The sequence below is a fragment of the Grus americana genome, chromosome 8 (assembly GCF_028858705.1).
Source record: "Grus americana isolate bGruAme1 chromosome 8, bGruAme1.mat, whole genome shotgun sequence".
Lineage (NCBI taxonomy): Eukaryota > Metazoa > Chordata > Aves > Gruiformes > Gruidae > Grus > Grus americana.
This window is the reverse complement of record NC_072859.1, coordinates 28,394,628-28,418,557: the sequence shown is the minus strand read 5'-3', so window position 1 is coordinate 28,418,557 and position 23,930 is coordinate 28,394,628. Positions and strand designations below refer to the sequence as shown.

Below are 23,930 nucleotides of genomic sequence, written 5' to 3'. Positions count from 1 at the left end.
CTTCTGGGAAGATACACCGCCTCTGTTTTGACTACTACTTTTGTAAGTAGTCTTAAGATTTGTGATTTGTGTGACAGCTACTATGGCAGTAGCTAAAACCCATGTTACTGTCCACTACTAGCTAGTGTAAAGATTATACTTACCATACCATTTTACCAGCTTTTAAAAAGCTCAAATAATTTTCAAATGTGGTGAGTAGACCATTTCAGGAGATTAAGAAGTATTTTCTCATCTTAATTGTGAGGGGTGGCTGGACATCTTATGGTAACATCAGGAATAAGACTACACCTTTATTTTGCTGTAAGGTTCGCTTGCGTTGATGTGTGCCATTAGAAGAAACACTAACAGCACGTCAGCTCATTTTAGCTATCAGATCAAACATCGAACATACTCATGAAACAGCATAAGTGTTTACAAATCAGCTGAACTTTCACACATGCGTGCACATACACACAAACACAGAGCTATTTTAAAACAAAAAACAAATATCAAGCACTGAGAAAATTTCAAAGTATTAAACCTGTAACAAAAGAAACTCAGGGCTGATTGAGGTGCACACAGCTATATTTGTAAGTCCAACTTGTGATGCCGGATGCAGTAGAAAGAAGGTCTTAACTGTGAGATTTAGACAACAGCAGTATAATTCTGTTTTCGACTTAAATTTTCCATTATCAGATCTGCGATTAGTTAAAAACTTAAGGTAATAGTTCTGATTCTGGAAAAAGTGCCATTTAGCAGGACAACTGCAGTTTGAATGCTTATAGCTGTTGCACCTAAACCATTTGAGAAGCCCACCTGTAAATAAAAAAGGTTGAAAAAACCCACAGAATTTGCATGTGTGGCCTTTAAAGTAACAAAACCAACTGAAGTCCAAACTTAAAAAGAATTTGACATGCTGGTGGAAGAAAAGAAGGATTTAAAAAAAAATAAAGTTAGTGAATTAAAAAAAATAAATTGTAGCACCAATCTGTGCCAACACGGACATCTGGCAATCTGTGGAATTCTAATTACCTCTTTACGCCATAGGCCATATTAAGCAAATTGTCCAGCCTGAAAAGAGAAGGAGGGTCTTTGGGTTAATGTCTCACAGATGGCAAGATCGCTCAATGGAACTATTATTAATAGCGTTCCATTTTCAAAGAAGAAATGTTCAACAAGTTTCCCACACATCTAAGGAACCTAACAACTCCCAGCCTGCTTTGTTAGGTCTGAGGTTGTGCTTAAATTTCCACCACAGCATTTAAAGTCATTTTTAACTTGTTTACACTCTTAGAGTAAACCTTTATTTCCAGGGTTTGGTTTTAAAAAAATCCACTTCTGATTTGTCTTTTTTAGACTATATTAGTATGATTTTTTTGCAAATAATTACACTGTTCACCTTATATTTACAGTTAACTTGGAAGTGAAATGTTACAGTCCAAAATTGCTGGAATTGGAAAGATTCTGGATTCTAACTGCTTTAGCGTAACACATTCTCCCCACTATGTTACATATATTTAGTATTAATCTTCCATGATACATCAATCTAAATGACCACCAAATTTTGCAGAAGGTAATCATCTGCTTTCCATGGGAGCAGGCTAAAGCCCTTCTATCCACAGAATGATTTGGTAGTGACCTCAATGGACACAGCTGCGTGCCAAGATACAAAAACAAGTGTAAATTTAATGTATCTGATTACTGGCTTTTTAAATGATCTTTAATTCATTAGCACTTTTCATCACTGAAAAAACTAAAATGACTTTCGAATAATTCTGTAAAGCCAGTATGCAACTCAGTTATGTGACTATGTCCAAGTTTTCTTTTTCTTGAAGGCAGACCTTTTATTTGAATGCTAGATTGCCTAAAAATTATTATCAAATATGAAAGTAATGAGAACATCATGTATAGCTAACTCTGGCTTACCTATCAGATGGAAACAGTATATTCAGAATACAAAGCATAAAACATCCCTGAGAGTATCTGAAGAATCAGACTGAATACTAATACAAGGTCTCTTTATACTAAGAGCAGATATCTCAGGCTAATAAATTTAATGATACTGCTGCTGACTGGAACAGACTCAGCTTTTTTCCTGCTACCAATCCACTGTCATTAACATCAAAGTCTAAGCTGCATCAAAACTGTAATAATATAGCAGAAAATAAAAGCATTACCTAAAAAATGAGAGAGAACAGGATAGTCACTGCTCATTTGATTATCAGTGTAACTCTATTCTGTCCTCCCTTTTTCTATGAGACTTCATGAGATCTGATTGTACAGTACTTCAGCTGTTTTAGTAAATACAACATGACTACTGCTGTCAGCAGATTTTCCTCCTCATTCTCCAGGAAAGAATATTTAATTTTACAAAGAAAATCAGGTCAACCTACGCAACTAAAGCATATTTTCCTGCGCAGCACCTGCCCCACATTGTCGTCACTGGTGGAACTTTAGTTCTTTTCCAGGTAATTACCTGAATCTCTGAGCCTGGTGGTGAAGCGGTCCAGGGTAGCGTCTGTTGGGAGACTGATACAGCTGTGAAAGGAGTGCCTGGCTTGTTTTCTGGCTGGGGTTATTGGCAAACTTCACAGTAATTGGTTCTGTAGCACCACTAGGCTTCTGGCCATTTAGTCCCTTTATGGCTTCTTCTGCCTCTATTCTCTTATCAAAACGGATAAATCCCACACCTCGAGAAACCCCTGGGAAGTAAAAACATGTGAACAGATGAATGTTTGTACGAACAGCCTCATCTATGTAACGAACAAACAGAATGTTGGGTTTGGCTTCACAGAATACACAGCTTGCAAATTAAAAGAAGTCCTATGAAGAAAAATGTCCTTCCCCAGCTGTGTTCTCCAAAACCAGCCCCCACCACATTTAATATAATGATTTTAGGTAAACATTCCGCATTTTGAGATCCCTTGTCACAGAGGCAGCAGTTTTGCCTCCAAACAGTTACGTTTATAGAGAACCAGGTACTGCATTTTTACACTACAGTCACATTGTCTTAAAACTCAACTGCCAGCAAGCGGTTACAGTTTTGCCATTTCCAGAAAACCATGCATATATTAAGAAAAATTTTCTTTTAACCTGTGACTTGATCAACCAGAATCCGTGAGGTGATGATGCGCCCATATTGTGAGAATAACTGCTCTAATTCTTTCTGGGTCATTGTTTTCGGAAGGCCGCTGACATACAAGTTCGCATCTCTGATCGAAGCTGAACTTGGACGGGCATACGACACCTATGGATTGCAGAAGAGGAAAGGTGCATTAGTAAGCTGGAGCCACCCGTTGCATTTTAAACAGATTATTTTCTGTTCTTTCACAAGCAATAACCCTCAAGTTCAGACACTACCTGTGCTGCAAAACCAACAAAGCCAGGAAAGGCTACAAGAACAAAGGAAGAGCTAGGGAGACCTTAAAAACAGATGCAAGGGTTCTTTAAGTGCAGGCATAAAATAACTACTGTTCAGAGGTAGATTAGTGTGCAGCTTCCTACGCACAGCTTTGTAAATTTACCCCTCTGAGTTGTGGGTGTATGGATGATTTACTGTATCCAACATGTAATAACCTTAGCACATACGTAGCACTCTGAAGTTCCAGTACATTTTATCCCCCCCCCCCCCCCCAAGTGTCTGAAACAGATCAGGTTATTTGCAGAGTGATCTTTTGTGCTATCTCTTTGTTGTTTTCATCCTGAGCTGGCAAGATCTGTTGTGGATGAAAAGTACTGGTGAAATTAGACTAAATGAACATCTGCTCAGGGAACTGTATACTGACACTCATTGTCATATCTGCAATTTATCACAAGAAGTTCCCTTGCACTATAAGCCCCAGAACCAGACCACAAAATATTATGGCCAAGCAAATGAGAAAACCTAGCTGAGGCACTGCATGTATGCTGTTGGAAAATTATTAAATCAAGTCTCTTAACTGCTCCTCTACCTATGAATCAGATTTGTAATTATAATATGTGCATAAAAAGCCTTCTGCACTTTAAAATAATATATACATTTAGAATACACACATTTAACATAATAGAAATACTTCCTGGATAAAGCCTAATGATAAGTATTCAGCACAGATCATGAAGAATTACTTTGCAGCACATCTGAAATAACATTGGATCCAAACCTGAATATTTTGCACTTCATCTTGATTTATTTAAATATAAACAGATCAGTACATTCCCACATTATGTCTTAAAAAGTGTCTTGGAAGGAAATGGGGGGGGTCCCATCATGAATACAATGCATTCAGCAACTGTCTTCTTCCCCAGCCTTAGACCAAACACAAGTGATGTCAAATGGATGTCTTTATGTGTTTTATGTGTCAAAGAGTTGTCTTTATGTGCTCCACACCTAAAAATAGATGTTGACTCAACACAGAAAATGATGTGAATGACTAACATTTGCTTCCACAATCTTCTCTGCATAATAGCAGACAAACTCTAAAGATTCTAGATTTTAAGGTTTTTGGCAACTTCTTTATAACTTACATGTTTGTACATAACCTTTTAAATCTAACATTTACAGAGAAGGCTAGAGAGAGGAGGTGGAAAAATTTAGGAAAAGAAATGTGAAAAAGAGGTTAGATAAAACATTTGCATCAACTGAACACGCTCAGGCACAGCACAAAGGCACAAGCAGACGCAACGAGCAGAGAAACCTTCAGGTGCGGAGATCAGTGCTGAAAGGGAGAAGTCTACTGGGGTGGAAACTACTTTGTGTCTCAGCTATTTAGGACCTCACAGCCCCGAGCTCCTGATGAGGTACAGCCTTTAAGTCATTTAATCGCTGGTCCCAAACACCCCTCTGACACTCCGCAACCAGAACACACACAGCATCGCTTGGCTTTTAAGTAACTAAGCTCAAGCTAGGTGCTTGGGGAAACCAGGAAAAACCACACTCTGCTTTCACCTTCAGACACCATGCCAAAAATGACCAGTTTTGACTGTGCTTGGTTTGGTGGTCTCATATCGGTGGCTTCTCTTTTACACCCTGTGCCAGGGCATTTGGAAAAGCAGACTCTCTGTGCTCTGCAAATGCCTTACCTTGAGAGGTTACTGTAAGGGTTCAGACACCTACAGTTTAACCTACTTCAGGAATTAGTTTAAAAAACACTTAAGAGCCTCTCTGGCACGGGGGTAGGGACCTTACCTATTCCTTAAAACTGAAAGCTGCAAAATTAATAAAGTTCCTGGGAAAACAGCCAGGGGTTTCCTTTGGGTTTTCTCACTCTGGCACATTCATTAACCAAATGCCACATTACAGGGAAGATGAAAAGTACTGGGATATGCAAAAAACACTACTTCCCAGAGCACCGAGTGCCTGACATTTTTTATATATACACATAGTTCCACACACAAAAAAAGCTCTGCTCTTGTGGGCCACGTAGACACACAGTGGAAGGAGAGACTGCACACACAAATCCATCTACTCACAGCACAGGTAACATCTATCGCTGCTCAGGTCTAATTTTCACTTCCTCCTGCAATCAAACGTTCAGGTTGCAGGGGAGCCGGAGAAAGAAGCTGCCAAAAGCAACTCAGCCATCTTGAATATCAAGGAGAAAAGGTCGCGAGCTGAATGGACTCAAGGCTAGTAATGTCAATTATTTATCTGCTTTTGAATCTTTTTCATTTTCCTTCTCAGGTCAGCCAATGACAAACCAATCTGTTAGATCACACCACCCTGCTTTCAAGCTATTATTCAGTTAGTGCTGAGGATGGGATGCCTTCCTGTGTATTAGCTCGCAAAGGAAGAAATCGCCCACCCTGACCCTCCACCAGGATCAGAAGCTCCTCGTGCTGTGAAAATTAAAATGGGAGCCAAAACCAGCTCTCATTTTATCACTGAAAACTGCAAAGCACTGGGTGAGGATGCTGCATTAATTCTTTATATTCACACTTAAAAATGACTTTTTTTGCTCACGGCAGTGTTAGCACCCTATAATGAAACTGTGTTGAAAAAAAAGAATATGGAAATCCTAGCAACCACCAAAAAAAAAATCAAATAAATGAGCTGGAGAACACCAAACTACTGTTTGACCCAGGCATTTCTCAGCATTAAAATGTTTGTCCATTTGTATGACAGTTGGAGGTCGAACAATGGTGTTATATTTCACCGCATAAGATCATTTAGGAGTTCTTCGGTCAAATTTGCAAGGCAGATAATAAAATATCGTACAATTCATTTTATGGCTTGCTGGCCTCTGATGTTAGTTTCTATAAATATAGATATACTGTGAAAAACATTTCCTAGGATATTTCTCATCTGACATTGAACATTAGTCTGTGTAAGGGCTTCTCTTCAGCATAAACACCAACCTCAAGAGTCTGCACCACTGTCTCCAAACACTACTGCAGAGTCATAAGGTCCAGCATTTCATATCTTCCATGGTAATGCACATTTTTGTTCAGGAACACAGAAAATATCTCCAAGTTACAGTAATTATCTTCCCTATTGATTTCCTACCCATTTTCCCATGTAGAAAACTTTTTGAAAAATGTCTAACCTCGAGACTCTTCAGAACATAAATTGAAGCGGTCTGGTCTTTCCAAGCCAGAGCCCGCAGCAAAGGCACCTGAAGGCATGAACGCATCCCATTTGTCTTACAGAGGCGAGGTGCTGGACATGTAACAGTGACCATCTAAATGCTGACACTTAACCACTTCACTGCTGCTCAGGCTAAGAGATGCCTTCAGCTTGTATGCTAATCCTGGACTTCTCTAACATTAAGTCCATTTCTAGAAGCCTCCACCCAAAAGTCAACTCCCATCTGCTCCAAAGAGGAACAGCATCATCCTTTCCTGAAAGGATGTGCTCTGCCAGCAGAGCCACCCTGCCCTGCTCAAAACATCTGCTCACAAGGAACCTAGTGCCTCGCATCTTTCAAAGAACTTCCCCAAGGAGAAGTGTGTCTTGCTCTGCACCTCGTGTTACTCACCTGGGGAGTCGGTAGAGACGAGTCAGAAGCCTTTAATCAGCGAGTGCTGCATGGCAGCACAGGCATCCACAGGGCACCAAACTGCCCACCGATGGTACCTGCAATCCCCAGACATCTCTCCAGCCACAAGCAGATAAGGTGCCATTGGTGTTAAATGACTCCCCACGCAGCTTTCAAAAAAGTGTGTAACATTCAAAAATAATAAGCTTCTTGGTGACCTTAATGCTGAAAGACTTTGCTTTGTGTCTTTGCGTGACAAACTGAGAGGTAGGATTTCTTGCATGACTTTTGGGGTGAGTCACTTCACTTTTTTGTGCCCGAGGTCCAAACGTGTAAAATGAGGACAACCCTTCCTCCGCTGGCTGCCTCCTGTTCCACTGGTAGGCATTGGAAGTGCTTTAACACGACTGCTCAAAGAGCTTCATGTGTAAATAAGCACAATCTCACTTGTTTCACACACATACAGAACTAGAAGCAAAATCTGCTTGACACCAGAGGATGGGCTATGGCCAGAAGAGACATGTCCCCACAGTCACTTCCAGGCCCTCATCCATGCCCTGATTTTGTGTAAACACACAGATTTGAGAAACCCTCCTGTAAAAGCTACGTGCTTTGTCAGAACAAGCACACACAAGAGCCCTCTGGTCCAGAGGCTGAAGACTACAATCTGGAATATTTTCATATCCACCACTTGCACTGCTTTGTCCTTTCTCTTCACCAAGCCCTTGGCTGGGGGGTGGAGGGAAGTGACAATACACTTTATGTTGAGTGATTCAATGCCATTTTACAGGGATTAATTATGATTGCAGGTAAGATACAATGGCCTATACCATCATTTCAGGAAAGACATCCATAGACAATAACCTAGAAGCACTCCAACTGTATCAAGAGCAAGGCTAAGAAATAATTGCTCCAGCTCTGTGGAATGAAAAGGACTCATCGGCAAAACTGAAGCCGTTAAAAGAAATCTCGATTACGAGAAGATGCACGAAACTAACAGCTAAAGACTCTCTGGTACCTGCTGAAAGCAGCAGAGCCAGATCTGAACCTTCAAACGCGGCACTGAAGTCCTTCAAGCCACAGCATCACTACGGGCACAAAGGGTGAAGGAGGATTTGTTAACAAGCACTACAAAGTCCAAGAGGTTATGCAGACAGAGGCTCCTAAAGAGCAAAACCAAAGTAAACTTAGTTAAAGGCTTTCCATGTCTGTGGCATCTTTAGTTTCTTGTCCAAGGCTTTGTCCCAGGGTGCAGCAGTCACAGCAGATGCCCCCTCTTACCACTAACTGAGCTATCACAAAACAGAACAAGCAATTGCCTGAATTTAAAAAGGAACTATAGAACAGCTACATCCCAAATCCACAGCTTGCAAATGCCTGTAATCTGAATTTTGAGGGAAGGAAAGGAGCACATGCTCTTTTACACCTCTACCCTCTAAAAAGCTTTGCTGGAGCTCAGGGAAAGGCAGCCGATGAGCCGGCAGAGCCCACGGGGTGCAGCACATGCCGTGTTCTCCACACGGAAGGGGCCCAATGCAACTGCATTCACGGGAACCTTAACAATGCAAATCCCTCTTTGCCACAGTCCAACATGCTCAGATCCTCCTAGTATCTTCCAGCCCCTGACCTTCCACCTCCTCTCCCTCAGAACACCTAAGCCCCCTCTGTGCCTTCCCCCGTATTTTCGTTTTCCCCAGCTCCCCCACAGATCAGCGTATCCCCAGATCTCTCTGTACACCCTCCCCTTACCACCCGGCCTTGCACAACATCTCATGTCTCCACTGGGAGAAGCAGCTGCAGGTGGTGGCCAGCCAGCTCAGGGGCAGGTAGCCCCCAGGGAGGCTATAGGAAAATATGGGTGGAAAACACATGGTTTTTGGCAGAGGATTACACCAAGGGCACCCAACACCAGAGCTCTGCCGCCATAACTATCGGCAAGCCAGCACTTTCTGGCTGCAACTCAAGTTATTGTGTTTACCTCCGCCCATACCTCTGAAGCGGTTTGGGACAGGGTGCAGAGCACGCAGCTCTCCCCCACTGCTTGCTGCCGCAGCATTCCTCCTCCCCTGCCTCGTGCTTCCTGCGCCTCCTTCACCACAGAGCACGACTAGAAGGCAATCTTTTTGACAAATGACTTTGTAGGACGGAGAAGTCCGAGGTTGCTGTTATTTGGTTACCCTACAGTGACAAGATGGTTTGTAGTTTTGCAGACAATTATAAGAATTAACATGGACAGATTTAGAGCCTGAATTTTGTAGAAGTATCTGGCATTTTGAAAAAAACCCCAGAGAAACCAAGATAAATAGCAAGATCTTTGAGCAGTAATGTCACAGTATTTCCAGAAACACAGGAGTACTTTCTCCCACAGCCCTATTCACTATATTGTAAATTAGGACCATACAGTGCTATCGATCAAAGCCAGACAGTAAAGCAGAAAAACATTCTGAACTAACAATAGGAAGTGCTAAAATAGCAGTAGCTGTATTACATGTTATTTATTCATTTAACTGAAAATTAAAATAATTAGAGAAAGCCTCTGACCAGAGGAATTCTATCTGTTCGGTATTTTATCATCTGTTAGATTTGACAGATTTAAAAACCGGAAGGCATCAAGGGCTCCGAGAACCCAGATTCCTTCGTCCCTCACTGGAGGCGTCTCCCTTTGCTCCAGCAGTGCCACAGCATGCTACCTGCTCCTGCGGGGGAAGAAACCAACCTACTTCTCAGGCAACAGAGAAAAGGAAGGAGAGGGGGACACAAGACTGCGCTTCAGGGGGTCGCTGGCTCTTTTTAGATTTCAAGCTTCCTTTCAAAACTCTGTTCCAGCAGTCCCTAACATGAAGCCAGGTCACCTGAACCCCCATGTAAATTGTAAAGCTCTTCCTTTGCATCCTTTCAGACATTGTCCTTTTTTCAGGGCGAAGCAGCACAGTTTAAACAATCTGTACCCTGTGCATCACACGTCTTATTTTCCTTCTGATATTTGATGCAACTGAATTGCCAGGCAATCTTCAACAGCAGCAGTGACCTTTCATATGCTTTTATGGATGGGCAAATTTAATTTCTAAAAATAGATTCAATTTCTGGAATATATATTTATTTCAACACATGCTGTATCTTCCCTCATTCTAAGCTGTTTTGTAGAATTATATCAAGCTTTAGCTGTAAAAATAAAGTGAAGCCCTTCTCCCTCACAAGATGATGATGATGCTATGAAATGGCGTAAATAAAATATGCACTATGATCAGCTGAGGAGGAACATAACATGTATAACCTATTACCACCAAACACATAACACTTCCTTCAATGTTTTCCCCAAACAGATATTCTGTAAATAGTCACCTCTCGACTTTGACTTGAAAGGGCATCATTGACTTAAATAAAATGCACATAAATATTTTAGCTGCTACAGTGAAAAGGGATTATTTATTGTTACAATGAAATAATAAAAAGAACATTTCTTCAGTTATTTTAGTCCGCACATCTGAGAGCAGACTGTGCCTAGCCGTTTTGCTGATCCTGCTATAAACCCAGTTCCTCCTGTGACTGCATGGCTTGTTTTGCAAGGCATCAGGAGAGAGAGAACATTAAGCTGCTATGAAAATGTTACTGAAGTGAAAAGGACAGGATTTGGGGACACATGCATTAAAAATTATATTTTTTAAATAACACAAATTAAGCCTTGTGTGGTCAAAAAAGGAGTACAAATATGATCCCCTCAAGCCAGCTCATGTTCAGTCTAGGTGCAAGGGACAGCAGAGCCCACAACTGTTTGAGCAAGGAGATGGGATGCAGCCAGCAGGACCAAGGTGACCTTGGCAAGCAGAAGTAATTTACCCCTGTAAAAGGGCTTTCACAGATTATTCATTTCAACTTTACATCAAAACAGCTTCCAAACAAAAGGTAGCCAGAGAAATGCTACCTGCAGGGCTGCAGCTACCCAGCGTACATGGGCAGAGGCCAAGGTTCAGCCCATCCATCAATAGGACATCACAGATTCATTCTGGGGCATAAAAAAACCACCACGCTCATGAAGAAAACAGAATAAAGTAGTGCTCAGTACTTTTCCAGCTCAATGTTATTCTAGCATTTAATTAAATAATTTTTAGCCTACAAAACTATATGCCAGCAAATCCCTCTCTATACATCTTTTGAGACAGGCTCTTCTAATGCACCAAAAGTGCATTTTTAATAACTGTAAAGGGCATCTAGCTAGACTAAAGTCATCGGCTCTGATAATTAAATATAGTAATTCCACAAATTAAAATACTTCAACCTTATAATGAATCACAGCGAGATGCTGGAAAGGGGCACATAGGGGCAACAGCCAAGCTAGGAGACTTCAGTGGTGCGGAGCACAATTTTTCACCCCTTCGGAAGCTAGGGAGGTCTCTGGCGACACAGGCGCTGCCGGGAGCGGTGAAAACAAAATTCACCACTGTTAGCATGAACATTGGGAAACCTCCATCCCCGCTCAATACCAGGGAAGCAGACCTAATTTATTAAGATTTGTAAGACCAAAACATAATTAAAAATACAAAAAAACCAAGGGGATAAGGTGAGGTAATCCCATACAATTCTGCAATTAAACTGGGATGGAAACTGCCAATTAGATGTCCATGTGTCCAAAGCTCGGCTATTTGAATAGAAGGCTCCCTTGGGTTGGTTTTAGGCAACTGCGTAAGTACTTACTTGAAAACAATTTTATTTAAAAAAGCCTACACAAATCTTCCCAGCCACTGAAAAAAATTATGCAGCTCCTGTGCATGTAGGTTAAGTCAATCTCTTTGCTTATTACTAGATTTTAACAGCTTTCAAGAGCCCAACAAAATGTCACGTATTCTATAAAAGTCTACTAGTTATTAATAAGCATGAAAAACCCAAACCCAATAAACCACTTGTATTCGTAACATTTATATTGACTTGAAAAAAAATTAAAGAAAAAGCATTCTGCAAAGATGCATGGGAACTTCCTGAATAACAACAATCTTACTCTACGTGACAAAAACAAAGGCATAATGGTTTACTTTTGCACGTGAGAAACAAAGTAATAATTGGGGTGGGCTAGAGTTTTTGGAAGCCTTTTTGTAGCTTATATGTTTCCTGTAACCTTACAACATTGTGAATACAATAGTATCACTCTGGCTCACAAAATGAAAAACAAAGAGTCAAAGCAACACAGGTACTTAGGACAAGAAATGAAGCATCTTCACTAATGCTGCATAATGTTCAAAATATAGAAGTGCTGCATTAAAAACTGATCTAGATTTTTCAACTTCTACTGAGATTTTAATGAAATATTTAGAAGATAGGTTAGTACTTTCAAAATACTATATTTTTCCTGATAATGTGCCTTTAAAAGCAATTTTGAGGGCAATTTACTGCTCAACTTCTCACCGTAAGCGGAAACTGCTAAGTCTGAGCATGTATTTCCACCTGCAGCAGTAGATAAGATGGTAGATTTTGCTGCTTTGCCTTACATATTCCTATAAGTTTTTCCATTTAACTGTACAGAACCGTGCTGTGAGCATTTTGGTATATGGCCCACATACACCTATATGGGATGGAACCTGGTTGGTCTAAGTGAGGTTTGGAAATAGCCTTCTCTATGTAATCCATGCAGCTACTCCAACAGTTTCATAACGCTCAGCTCAGGACTTCTACTCTTCACTAATCCAACAGATCAGGGAAAAACTTGCTTGAAACAATCTTTAGAAACGCACAGGAATCCAACAAACATTTTTTGCTTTAGGGAATACCACTTTGTCGAAACCAAAATCTTTACTGATAAAGGGTAAGTACAAATGAAGTGCTGACCATACGGTATCTTTTTTGCAAGATTCGAAATCACTGACATTATTTCTACCAATATTTTCAAAAGTAAAAAAAAAATCTATTTTTATTTCTTTAGCATTTTAGGCTTTGAAGCACAAATTAAGTACAGAAGAAAAATTAAGAAAGTGGTACAAATCAAAAGACAGCATTTAAATACTGTAAAAGCAGTTTCAGATAATTTGAATCAGGTCTGCTGTTTGTTTCCCTTCAATTTTCTAATTCACATTCTTTGTGCTGTATTATTTGTCAGAATTTGGGATGTGGAAATCTTCCGTACGCTGTTTCAAAAAAGCTTTATCAGCCATGCAGCAAAAAACGTGACAGTGTAGAAACTTGCTTTTCTTCTGAGACCACTAAAGAAGGTCGTTGAATAACTAATGGTCTATTACAACAATGAAATGAGAGACTTCAGTGGGATCTCTAATCCCTCCAGCTTCTAAAAGAATAAATCAAACTAAGGATGTGGAAATTGAGAATTTTTTTTTTTTTTTGAGAATGACATTTTCTAACTTGAGAAACATACTTTCAACACCTGATAGTGACATGAATGTCATTAAGAGCTCTGTGTCAAGGTATCTACCATTAAAACACAAAAAGATGTGTAACGTATGAATACACTGTCACCTACTTCACCTCTGTTTATGGATAACGGTATCACTACGGCTGTTTTATTCTACATTTAAGCATCACTACAATGCTTAAGGAGCTTCCTCTTACTTTCCTCCCTTTAACAACAGCAGCAATTTCAGAGAAGAGAGATTTCACCTTCTGCACATCCTCTCATTGTTCCAAGGAGGAGCTCGTTAGCAAACCACCCCTTACAATGGAGATTAAAATAGTGATGACATTGCCAAAAACCATTCCAACCACTTTCTCCACTTCCTGAATTGAGCAAAGGACATTTTGTATTGTCTTACCTTTATGGTTTTGGTCTGGAGTCTGAGTCCATTTAAAGTGTTAATGGCTTTCTCTGCATCCTTTGGATCAATATAGTTAACGAATCCATACCCTAAACTCTGCCCTGTTGAAACACAGGAAACAAAAGAAAAAAGGACTCAGGTTTTTTAAGCACAGGAACAACTTCCAAGGGTGGGAAACACAATCTTCTTACACCGTTCATTTCGTCCCTGCTTTCCCCTATGGTCTCTATGCCGTTCTTCACCATTTCATTATCTCCTTAATACAGTGGGAGCCAACATTAAAATTTTAATTTGCTGCTCTGAAGATCCTACTTTAAAAGCAAAAAGAAGCAACCCCCCACCCTGCCTTCCCCAGGAGTTTACTCAAAAGCATGTATGAGGCTTGACAGCAGCAGAATTGTGTAATAGTTGTGCCGAGTTACTAATAAATGACTGACCTACCAGAGCAGTAACGAGGCGACCTCTTAAAAATGATAAAAAAAATATACACATAATTTTGCTACTGTTTATAAACAAGTTTGTAAGTGTTTAAAATGCAAAAGTTAGGAAACTGTTTTAAGACTAACCCTGAAGCAGCTGACTGAGAAACGGACAACCACCTTTACGTCTCATTTTAGTGCTCAGTGAGCAGGCAGTAAATCAGAAGAGAAAGGACAGATCAAATTGCAGTAGGATAAAAGACCCCATTAAAGCTTTCCTCTGAGTATTAGAGATGACGGCAAAACCCAAACTGTACAACTGCTGCTGCGCACGGGATGGCACGAGCCCGCTTTAGCAGCCAAAATCATTTCAACAGCTTCTGTTTTACTAGCAAGATCTGTGTTTGTGTTTGCAGTAGAAAGAGGAGACCTGGTAAATAGCTGGGATAAGTAACACGGAGCTGGAGAGGCCGTGCTGTTAGCACTACAGATGCTCACTCACACAGCACAGGGACAGAGCTGCGGGTCTGCAACGGGCTGCGAGAACCCGTACTGGAGCAGCACCTCTTTCCCATTCCCAAGTACCAGTTCTGCAGCATCAATTCTATTAATGCAATGTGAGAGACAGCCGCTTCCACATCCCTTCCTCCCTGAACCCCTTCTCGCACACTCTTCAGCGTATCTGGAGAACAGCAAGCCAAAAGACGACCTGCCTCTGGGCACTGACGTGCAGGGGATGCAAGTGCTCCTGCTCACAGGCAGCGAGAAAGGAAACATGTGAAAATCCCTCCCAAGGAGAAGGACAGCACTTGCGGAAGATTTCTGTCCACGGGAGCAGCAAACTGCGACCCAGCTCCTGCTCACCAGGAGCAAGTGGAGGTTGGGAGAGCAGCTGCACACCAAGTGCCCTGCCGTACCCTGGAGGCACGGATCCTGCCTCCCAAGCACAAAGCTTTGTTTCTTTGTCTCCTGGACTACAAAAAAGCATCTGTGTGTTTCTCAAAGTCAGACGCCACCAAAAATACAGCGTTTGCTGTAACACAAATACAGGGAGCGCTTCTGTCTTACAAAATCAGATCAAAGCACTAGAAGCTGCTAACTATGCGATGGAAGACCTTAAAAATCCACGGAAACACTGCAGTTCATGCCTAAAATGCCCACATGCAGGCGTAATGATAAGAAATGGCTGTTTTAAACTACAATATATCTAGGGAGCAATTCCATCCAATCAATTTAACTTCAAAAAAAAAAAAGGCATAAAAACATACCCAGTCTTCCTGGAGAGCTGAATTAATCTCAACAAAAATATTCTTACCCAAGTTACACAACATTAACCAAGAATGAGCTGAAGTCTGACTGAGCAAGAGGCCTGGAGCAGAAATACTGTAAAGATACTTTCTGTGCCATGCCTTCGTCTTCTTGTCTACCTGAGATATTTCATACAGCCCCAGTCCCTGTGCCTCTGAACTAATCAGATCCTTAATATATTTTTAATTCTAGGCAGAAGTGAGCCATTCTCTAGGAAACAAACCTTGTTTTACAGAGGAAGGGAGACACAAGGATCAGGGCTTGGATAACTCAAGATATCTGGTGTGTGTGTAGTATATATTATGTGCATATATGCGTACACACTCCTGTGCCAAACTGTCCCATTAACCATTTATCGACCTTCAGAGGTACATGGATAACAGGAGTAGCTGATGCAAAGCCCTGGGATCTGCGTCAGTCTGCCTGAATACAGGCTTCCATGGCCAGCGCTGTTATTCAAGGCACACGGACCAACCAACCCCTACAATACATACAGTGATTTTTAATAATCCCTTGTAGGAACATTCTCACTTCTGTCAATACTTCTGCAAGGAAGAGACCATGGATAACTAAGCCGTAGACAACACAAGCCATACGGAAGGGAAATAATGGCAATACAAGAAAAGAATGATATGAAAATTTTATAGACCATTCACTCCTTTCCTTGGAGTTCTCCACTAACATTATTCAAGTTATTTAGATATCATCTCCAATTCTCACTACCAACTGGAAACATAAACAAATATTTTTCTCCAAGGTGAAGGATAAGGAGTACCAACACAAAGCTGTCTGCATGTATGCCTGCAGAACCTGGCTTAAAGAAAACAATTACATTGTCATAAAATTTTGCTTAGAATAATAGGTACACAGAAACACGGTTTCCTTTAGTATATACTCCTGAACATCATGAAATATATACAACTTGTGATAGAATTTAAGGCCTGTTACTCATAAGCTATTGGTTGTAATTTCTTATCAAGTATATTAATTGCTATATTGGCTGGATTGTATTCTCACAAAAAGGTTAGGGTGGGTCTACTGAGCATTCTGAGCACTGACTTTCTGTTAATTCAAAAAACCCCCCAACTCTTACATTAAAAACCCCTCAAACCCCACACCCTTTGCAGCTTACTGAAATCCTGGCGCAGTTGTTTCAATTAGCAAATTCCTGTTGCTGCTTTATGCTATACACTTCACTTCGTACCAGTGAAGCTGAAGGGAGAAAAAAATCTTTCTGTTAGAAGCTTGCCACTTCAGGGGTATATTTTGTTTGGTTTATTTTGTATTTTCAAGCATCTCCCCTAAACACCAGCATTTAATGAAGACAGACACCCTTCCTTTTCATCTCAAAAAAATGAAAACAAACCCAGAAAAAAAATTATTTGTGAAAAGCTTTATGACTGCTGGCAGACATCATAAAGTTTTAGTGTGCTAAACATTTACCAGCTAAAAAACAAACAAAAAATTATATATCCAGCTAAAAATATTATTTTCAAATTACTCTCAAGAACAACACACCTTATGTCAGACAAAACACAGACTCTAGATTTGAAAGAACTAAAAATTACTACTGGTAGAGAAAGAAGAGAAGGATTTGTTCTAGAATATGGTGAAGCAGGATGAACTTTCAAGTTTTTTTTCATCATGTACTCTTATTGCATGTACTCAAAAAGGGTAACATTTCTTTGGACGCAATCTGGCAGCACGAAGCAAGCAGCTGGACCTCTCAGCGGGATGGCACACAGACACTGAAGTTCATTCCCATGCTACACTTCCCAGGAACAGCACTGTAAATAGTAAATATTTTCTGTGATTTGGAATCCAATAATTCATTGCATGCTGTGATTCAGTAGGGCAGGCAAGAGATATTTCTAGATGATATAACAAGGTGATGTTTTGGGATCACTATTGCCATTGCTCTTTCTGCATGTTTTATCTAGCTTGCAGAAAATGCACAGTGGACCTCCTATGATCTGGTAAAGAATAGGTCTAAAAGGGAGCGATAATAGGATTAAAAATTATCAAGTACTTGACAGTCTTAAAAAAAACCCACATGCAAAGCCAAGCCCAAGTTGGTAATGTGCATATTTCATTTTTTAGAAAGCTCCATTTCAGAGCTGAAAAATCACCAAGATTAAAACCAACCATGAGAGAAAATATGGAAAAAACAATATACCCTGTTTATATCATTTATCCATGCATCCAAAAACCTGCAGCTATGAAAAAGGCAGTGCCAGTTAAAGACCTGTACCTGCCTTTACCTCCTTTGTAAACTAGTCTGCTTAGGACAATTCTCTATTTAAATTAAGAGATAAAGGTAAAACAGACAGAAACCAATGTAAATTAGAACAAAAAAATCATAGCAAACCCAGAAACAAACAAAAAACGCAGAAAAAAATCTCTGGCTAGTAAAGGTCAGAGTAACAAAAGCTGCTTCTTTCTAGATTACAGAAAAAAAAAAGATCCCTTAACACTCATGCTGACTAATCAGCAGATAGTAACAGTACAGAGAAAATAGATGTGTTATGTACACCTGACAAAGCTATATGAAGTACTAAGTAGCAAGCCAGGTGGATGTTAAACAGGACCTCCTAAAATTATACATGTTTAAATGAGATGATCTGGATTATTTTCACAGAATAGACTCCAAAAAAAGGGGGAAATGGCTCTCTTGTGATTTTCACTAATACTTACAACACTGAACAAATTCCAGGAGCCTGGAGGAAAAACAATTTTGCACTGAAATTCAAAAAGGTAGGACTGCATGACCCAAGTAATTACAGGTCCATCAGTCTAATGCTGAGCAAGGCAAAATTACAGAATATTCAACACTGGACTCTAATAATATAAAGAATTAGAGAAGGGTAATAAAAATCCATGTCAATCAAATTAGGTCTATGGAAAATAGATTCTGTCAAACTAAACTGACATCCTTCTTGATGATATTACAAGTTTGACACATAAATTTTAAGAATGTCTATTTAATAGCATTGATATACTTGGTCTTCTACAAAGCACTTGATTTGGTACTGCTTATTAATTGACTAAAACAAAATTAACATGGTACACATTAAATGGATTAAAAAAAATAATCAGCCAACAGATCTCTAACTGGGAATTGTGAATAGGAAGTCGCCAGAAAGATGTTTTCCTACAGGTCTCTCTCAGGAAACAGATCTTGGCCCTAAACTGTTTATTTCCATCGATGAGTGGAAAAACCCAAACTCCTTGCTCCTGAAAATCATCAACTGCAGAAAGACAGGATGAGAGAATAAGAACAAAGAGGACAGTGTGAAGGTACAGAACAATTTAAGCTCCTCAGTAAACTACAGATAGGTAAATTTAGATAGCACTAACCCAAGATTACATCCCAACAAACCACGGCAGCCTTTCCAAATGGGAAATGAAGGACTGATACAGGGTGACGGATAATCAACCACATCTCAAGCTTGCAATCCTGCCAAAAGGGTTAAAACAATTCTTTGTGGCACAAAAGCCACACACTTGAAAAGGGAAAGAAAAATCGCTGCTTCGCATCTGGCTGTGTGCTCTGCTGCTGAAGCTGTGCCCAGTCCTGGTGTATGTGCTTCAAGAAAGATCGTGATGTCTTGGCAATGGTGCCATGAGAATAGACTATCAGATTGAAAAAACTTTCAGTTAAAACATGGGGCTCAATCTGTCTACCTGATCAAAAACCGGTTACGTTGAACCTTAACAGAACTACAGTAGTAGTCACCTTAAGTACGGATTGCCTTTTCCTTTTTATAATGTCTGTCCAGCAGACAAAACATGGAGTTTTGTATCCCAAGTCCCATCACTTGGCAGTTGAAACAAGAGAATCCAGACTAGAAACAAAGGAAATGCTGTTTTCCTGGGGAAAGCATTTGTTCTGGTTTCGACACTGAAGGTTAACAGATTATTTTAACTACCTACACCAACCATTTTGTCAGCTCTTCTACCCCTGGAAATTCTGAAAGTTCAGGGTTTTTTTCTGAAAGCTATACTCTAGCTCAAGCAGGAATAAATCCAGTGAAGGTTTTGGCGAGATCTTTTAAGTGCTCAATAATCTCTCCTGCTCTGAAGCTCTACAAACACGCTGTTCCTGCTGGTTGTTCTCCATGCAGCTCTTACTGCAATCATTCCCACAAGAAAAGTAAACGATTTCCTCAGACAAGTCTGAAGCCTTCCTATTGCTGGAAACTATTCTCAAAGCAACATATAAAAGAGTAGAACTTTGAATTGCTCACCTATGACCAGATAAGTTAACATTTTAAAGATATCATTTTTTCTTGAACATAAACTACTCTGCAATGCAAAGTCACATTAAAGGACTATGGTTCCCCAAAGTTACTCATGAAAACAAGCACAGAATGGGACAGCAACAATGCAAACTGCCTTAAACTGTGGTTTTGTTGTCCCCTGCCCAAATGCAAAACCTAATTAAAGCTGCCCCCCTGGCAGCCACAACAAGAACACCACTGAGCACCAATGTTTTCCTTTGACACAATCCTTCCTTCAGAAGTAGGCCACATCTGACAGCTCATCTCATCTTAGCCAGGCAAGCAACAGTCAGACAGCAACAGCCTTCAGTCATTCCGGGTTTGGGACCAAAAGATAAAATAATGCTCGCCGTGAGTTTTCTCCGCCTCTCAGCTCCAATTTTTGCCTGTTCTAACCTTGGCAAACATTTAGGGAAGAAACTGGTGTGCCGAGATGAGCTCCTCTATCAAAGCAGCTGAGCTCAACTTGATGTCCACCTGTGACTCTTCCAAGCAGACCTGCACATGCTCTTCAACTTTCCCTAACAATTCTCACAAAATGATGACATTCCTAGTAAATGCCACCTATGGATAGCTGGCAAGGAAAGCAGCGAGCAAGAGATATGGGCAAGAGAAAGACTCGTCATGCTTTCCATCTTCTAAATAACACTAACAGAAGAGACTTAACTGACATTCAAGGTCAGCCATGCTCCAGCTGGTAGTCCCATTCCAGACCCCAACTCTGATCCTCCAAAATCATTCCAGAAGTGTTTTAAACACGTTCCTGGAAGGACACAGAATGACTGTAACTCATATGAAAAGCTGTATGTAGTAGGGGCTTTCAGAGAACATTACATAAATACCCTTGAGAAGATACATTCACAATGCACAAAGAGGGCCAAAGTGAATTGCCTGCTTCATTTTTTTGTGTCTCTATGACAGTTACCAACAAATAAAGCTGTTTACCTAAAAAAGAAGGTAAACTGTGGAGAGGAGATTCAGATCAAGGGAAAACAAGATCTGGTCATGAGACCAGTTCATAACCTGCTTCTTGTCTGATGAGTCTTTACACCAGTAACATCAGTCTCATTCATCCTCCATCCCTTTATCAAGGGGAAGCACCTGCTGCCACCCCAGCGATGCACGCTGCAGTCACAGGAGAAGGAAACCAGGAGGAAGCAGCTTCTGTGCACCGTGCTCCTAGGACCAAACAATTAAGCTAAGGCTATCACTGTCACAATTCACTGTAATCCAACTATGAAGGCAACTTGTTCTGTGCTTAGTACAGCTCTATTACACCATCAATTTAGTTGACAGCTTATTTAGAATACAAATTCCTTATATTTGTACAGACTAGGATTTAATACATGTTGTCCATGAACAGCAAGAAAGCGTCTTTCTCCTATTGCAATATAACTATTGCTTTTGCAAGAATTTAGGGAAAAATGTGTAGTATTTCAAAGCAAAAAAACAGAAGGATGAACAGGAAATAGCTTGGGTTTTGCCTTTTGCAGAAAGGTGACTGGGTACAAATATTTTTGTTTGGGAACCTTCCATCAAATTATTGTATTTCGGGTGTCATTGTTCTTTTGAGGAGATCCCCTTCTGGATTAGCAGAAGTCAGCTGTATTTAAATGCAATCCAATCTAAAGCCCCAGATACGCTTTGATGCTCCTACAATTAAGGAGCACAACTTGTCCTTGGTTCAAAACAGCCATCAGCAAAATCTGAGTGTCAGTAGAAGATCCTTCTTCTTAAGATCCTACTGGAGAGGAAAGCCAGGTTCCAGACTCACAGTGGGATATCCTTATAACATATCCCCTCCTAAAAAATATGCTTGTAGTTTCATAACAAATCAATAAACAAATCTAAACCCAAACCTCAGGGAAAATTCCGTGTGCCAGAGGCTGAAGCCTAGCTATAGCTAGGGCGTGGGTAAAGGCATACACGCCAACATAAACCTGCTCAGATGGGACAAGATTCCTCAAGCAAACTCTTCCCCTAAAGCATCAGAGCCCTGATCCCCAAATAGCAGAGGCTGGGCCCTCCCTGTAGGAAATCTGCAGAGAGAAAGTTCTTATCAGTGCCTTAATCCTGGCAATGCCACAGAGACTCAAATAAAAGCTCATTTGCGCAGGAGACAGGCCTTTTTGGGGGGCTCATGGGGAGTCACGAGTTGCAAAATGAGCTCCCATGGGAGCTCTGTGCACGCAGGATTTAATATACCCCAGTCCAAGTAGAAGGGGCTTCTCTGCACCTTCTCCAACAGACTCTGCTACGTGATTAAAAAAATCCCCCAAAGGAAGCCCTTGCAAACGGCGTACTACATCCCACGTAAAACTCTCCCTCGGGGAGAGGATAAGAAGGAAAATGAACCAGACGTACAGACACCACTCACTCAATTTTAATATCTGAATGGGAAGTGCCAGATACCATGACAACAAGCCTAGAAAAATAAAAGGGGAATAAAAAAAAGCGTTGCCCAAAATGTGAAACAAATCCTATAAATGTAGCTAAAAGCAGTCAAATGATTAGTGCTAGTGAGGTAACTGCAAACTCTAGACCTCCGCATCTCTGGAAGATAACCACCAGGACCTGAACACAGTGAACTCAAAACCAAAGCAAGACCCCCAAAAATCCAGCTGCAAGCTCCCCACAACTGAAAGCAAAGGTCATTCAACCAGCACCATGCCAAGTTAGAAAGCTTGACTTCGCCAGGCAGTGACAGAGGAGGTTACCTGAGTTTTGTCCTCCTCTGTAGTTTTGACAAATCCCTCAATGCAAGAGGGTGTAATTTAATGTCTTGATTTTCAGAGATGCTGAAGTAGTAACAGTTCTCATGTAAATTAAATACCAATTGACAGTAGCTGTTATCCCTCAACATTAAACACAGTAATGATTCTCATTCTGGAATAGCCCCATACAGCCACCCAGAAAACAGAACAAGATGGAGCATGCTTTGACAGAGCCTGCTGCTCCCCAGCACTACTAGACTCTTCCAAAAAATCCTACTCCCACAGAAGTTTCAAGGGCACTTTCAAAAACATGCAATTACTCTGTTTTAAACTTGACCATACCAGCAATATAAAAACATGCCTACTCTTGCAAATAGTGCCTTATAGTGTCTTAAAGGCTTCTAGCATTTCAAATATTCTGCATCTCACCTGAAACAAGACTTTGCTCTTACCTGCATACTACACAGAGTTTTAACAAAGTCAGCTGTGTAATTACTGTACTTGAGGACATGGACTAATCTGCATGCAAAGCTTAAGTGGCAGTTTGAGACAGATGCTGCTGACTTGGCTGGAGTCTTCTGCGGTTCCCATTACTGTAGCATGGAAGCATTTTATCTCTGCAACGCACCTTTCCTCACAAACACCACTGAGGAAAGCACTTTTATTCCTATTTTGGAAGAGAGAAACTGAAAGGCATCAAGATTTCCAGGGTGAACTTGGACAGAGTGACACAGTTGCTAGAACAGGGATCTAAAACTGCATCTCCCCCACCCTAAGACAGTAACCTTCTTATTGGACCACTGAGTTGTGCTGGGCTGGAGATAGCTTGTAAACACACACATTTCACACTGCAGAATATGCTATCCTCCTTTTTCGTTTTCCTGCTTTTTATCAAGTTCCTTTAAATGTAAAACTGGATTTTAAGCACGGGTGCGTTCATACTACTGCAAGCAACTGATTAAGTACATTTTCAGAAGCTACTGCTCCTGATATACATAAGACAACCAAGTTCCATTTCTGAACAAATATTTGGATTCCCCCCTCCCCAGCTGACATCTCTTGCTTCCCTTTTCATCTTTTCCTCCCCCTTCCTTCAAGGAGCACACAGCCTCTGAATTAGCAGCTGTTCTGAGAAGAGCAAGGCTGCACTCCTCCCCGCTTTGTCCCAGAACAGAACAGGGACTGTACTATAAAAATCCAGTGTTCTGGGGACAGGCATGAATGGACAAGAAACAGCCATGACTTGTCTATCCTGAACAGTGAGTCAATGCTGAAGAAGAGACGAATTAAGCACAAGAATGCAGACATTAGAAACAAACAGGCTAAATTAAAACAATATTCAGTAAGAAAAAGTGAAAGCAAAGAGACACCCCCCCACCCCCCCAAAAAAAGGACATACCAGCACATAAAAAATGTTAAGCAGCACTGTGGAAAGAAATCTGCAACAGGAATTAAAGAAGCCACTGCGTTACATGAAGTATGTGATAGGAAGCCTTTCACATCCCAAATAAGCAATGTCACA

The 23,930-nt window shown here is 40.7% G+C and overlaps 1 protein-coding gene across 8 annotated transcripts in view; it reads right to left on the bottom strand.

Moving 5' to 3' along the window:
* Positions 1-23,930, bottom strand: part of ELAVL4 (ELAV like RNA binding protein 4) — an 83,494-nt gene that overhangs the window by 6,811 nt on the left and 52,753 nt on the right. For all 8 annotated transcript variants that reach the window (XM_054834256.1, XM_054834253.1, XM_054834252.1 and 5 more), the window contains exons 3-6: positions 13,685-13,788; positions 3,073-3,226; positions 2,456-2,681; positions 1,012-1,050 (exon numbers count right to left, since the gene is read on the bottom strand). In XM_054834256.1, coding sequence (XP_054690231.1) covers positions 1,012-1,050; positions 2,456-2,681; positions 3,073-3,226; positions 13,685-13,788 — 523 coding nt within the window. The remainder of the gene's footprint in view (positions 1-1,011; positions 1,051-2,455; positions 2,682-3,072; positions 3,227-13,684; positions 13,789-23,930) is intronic.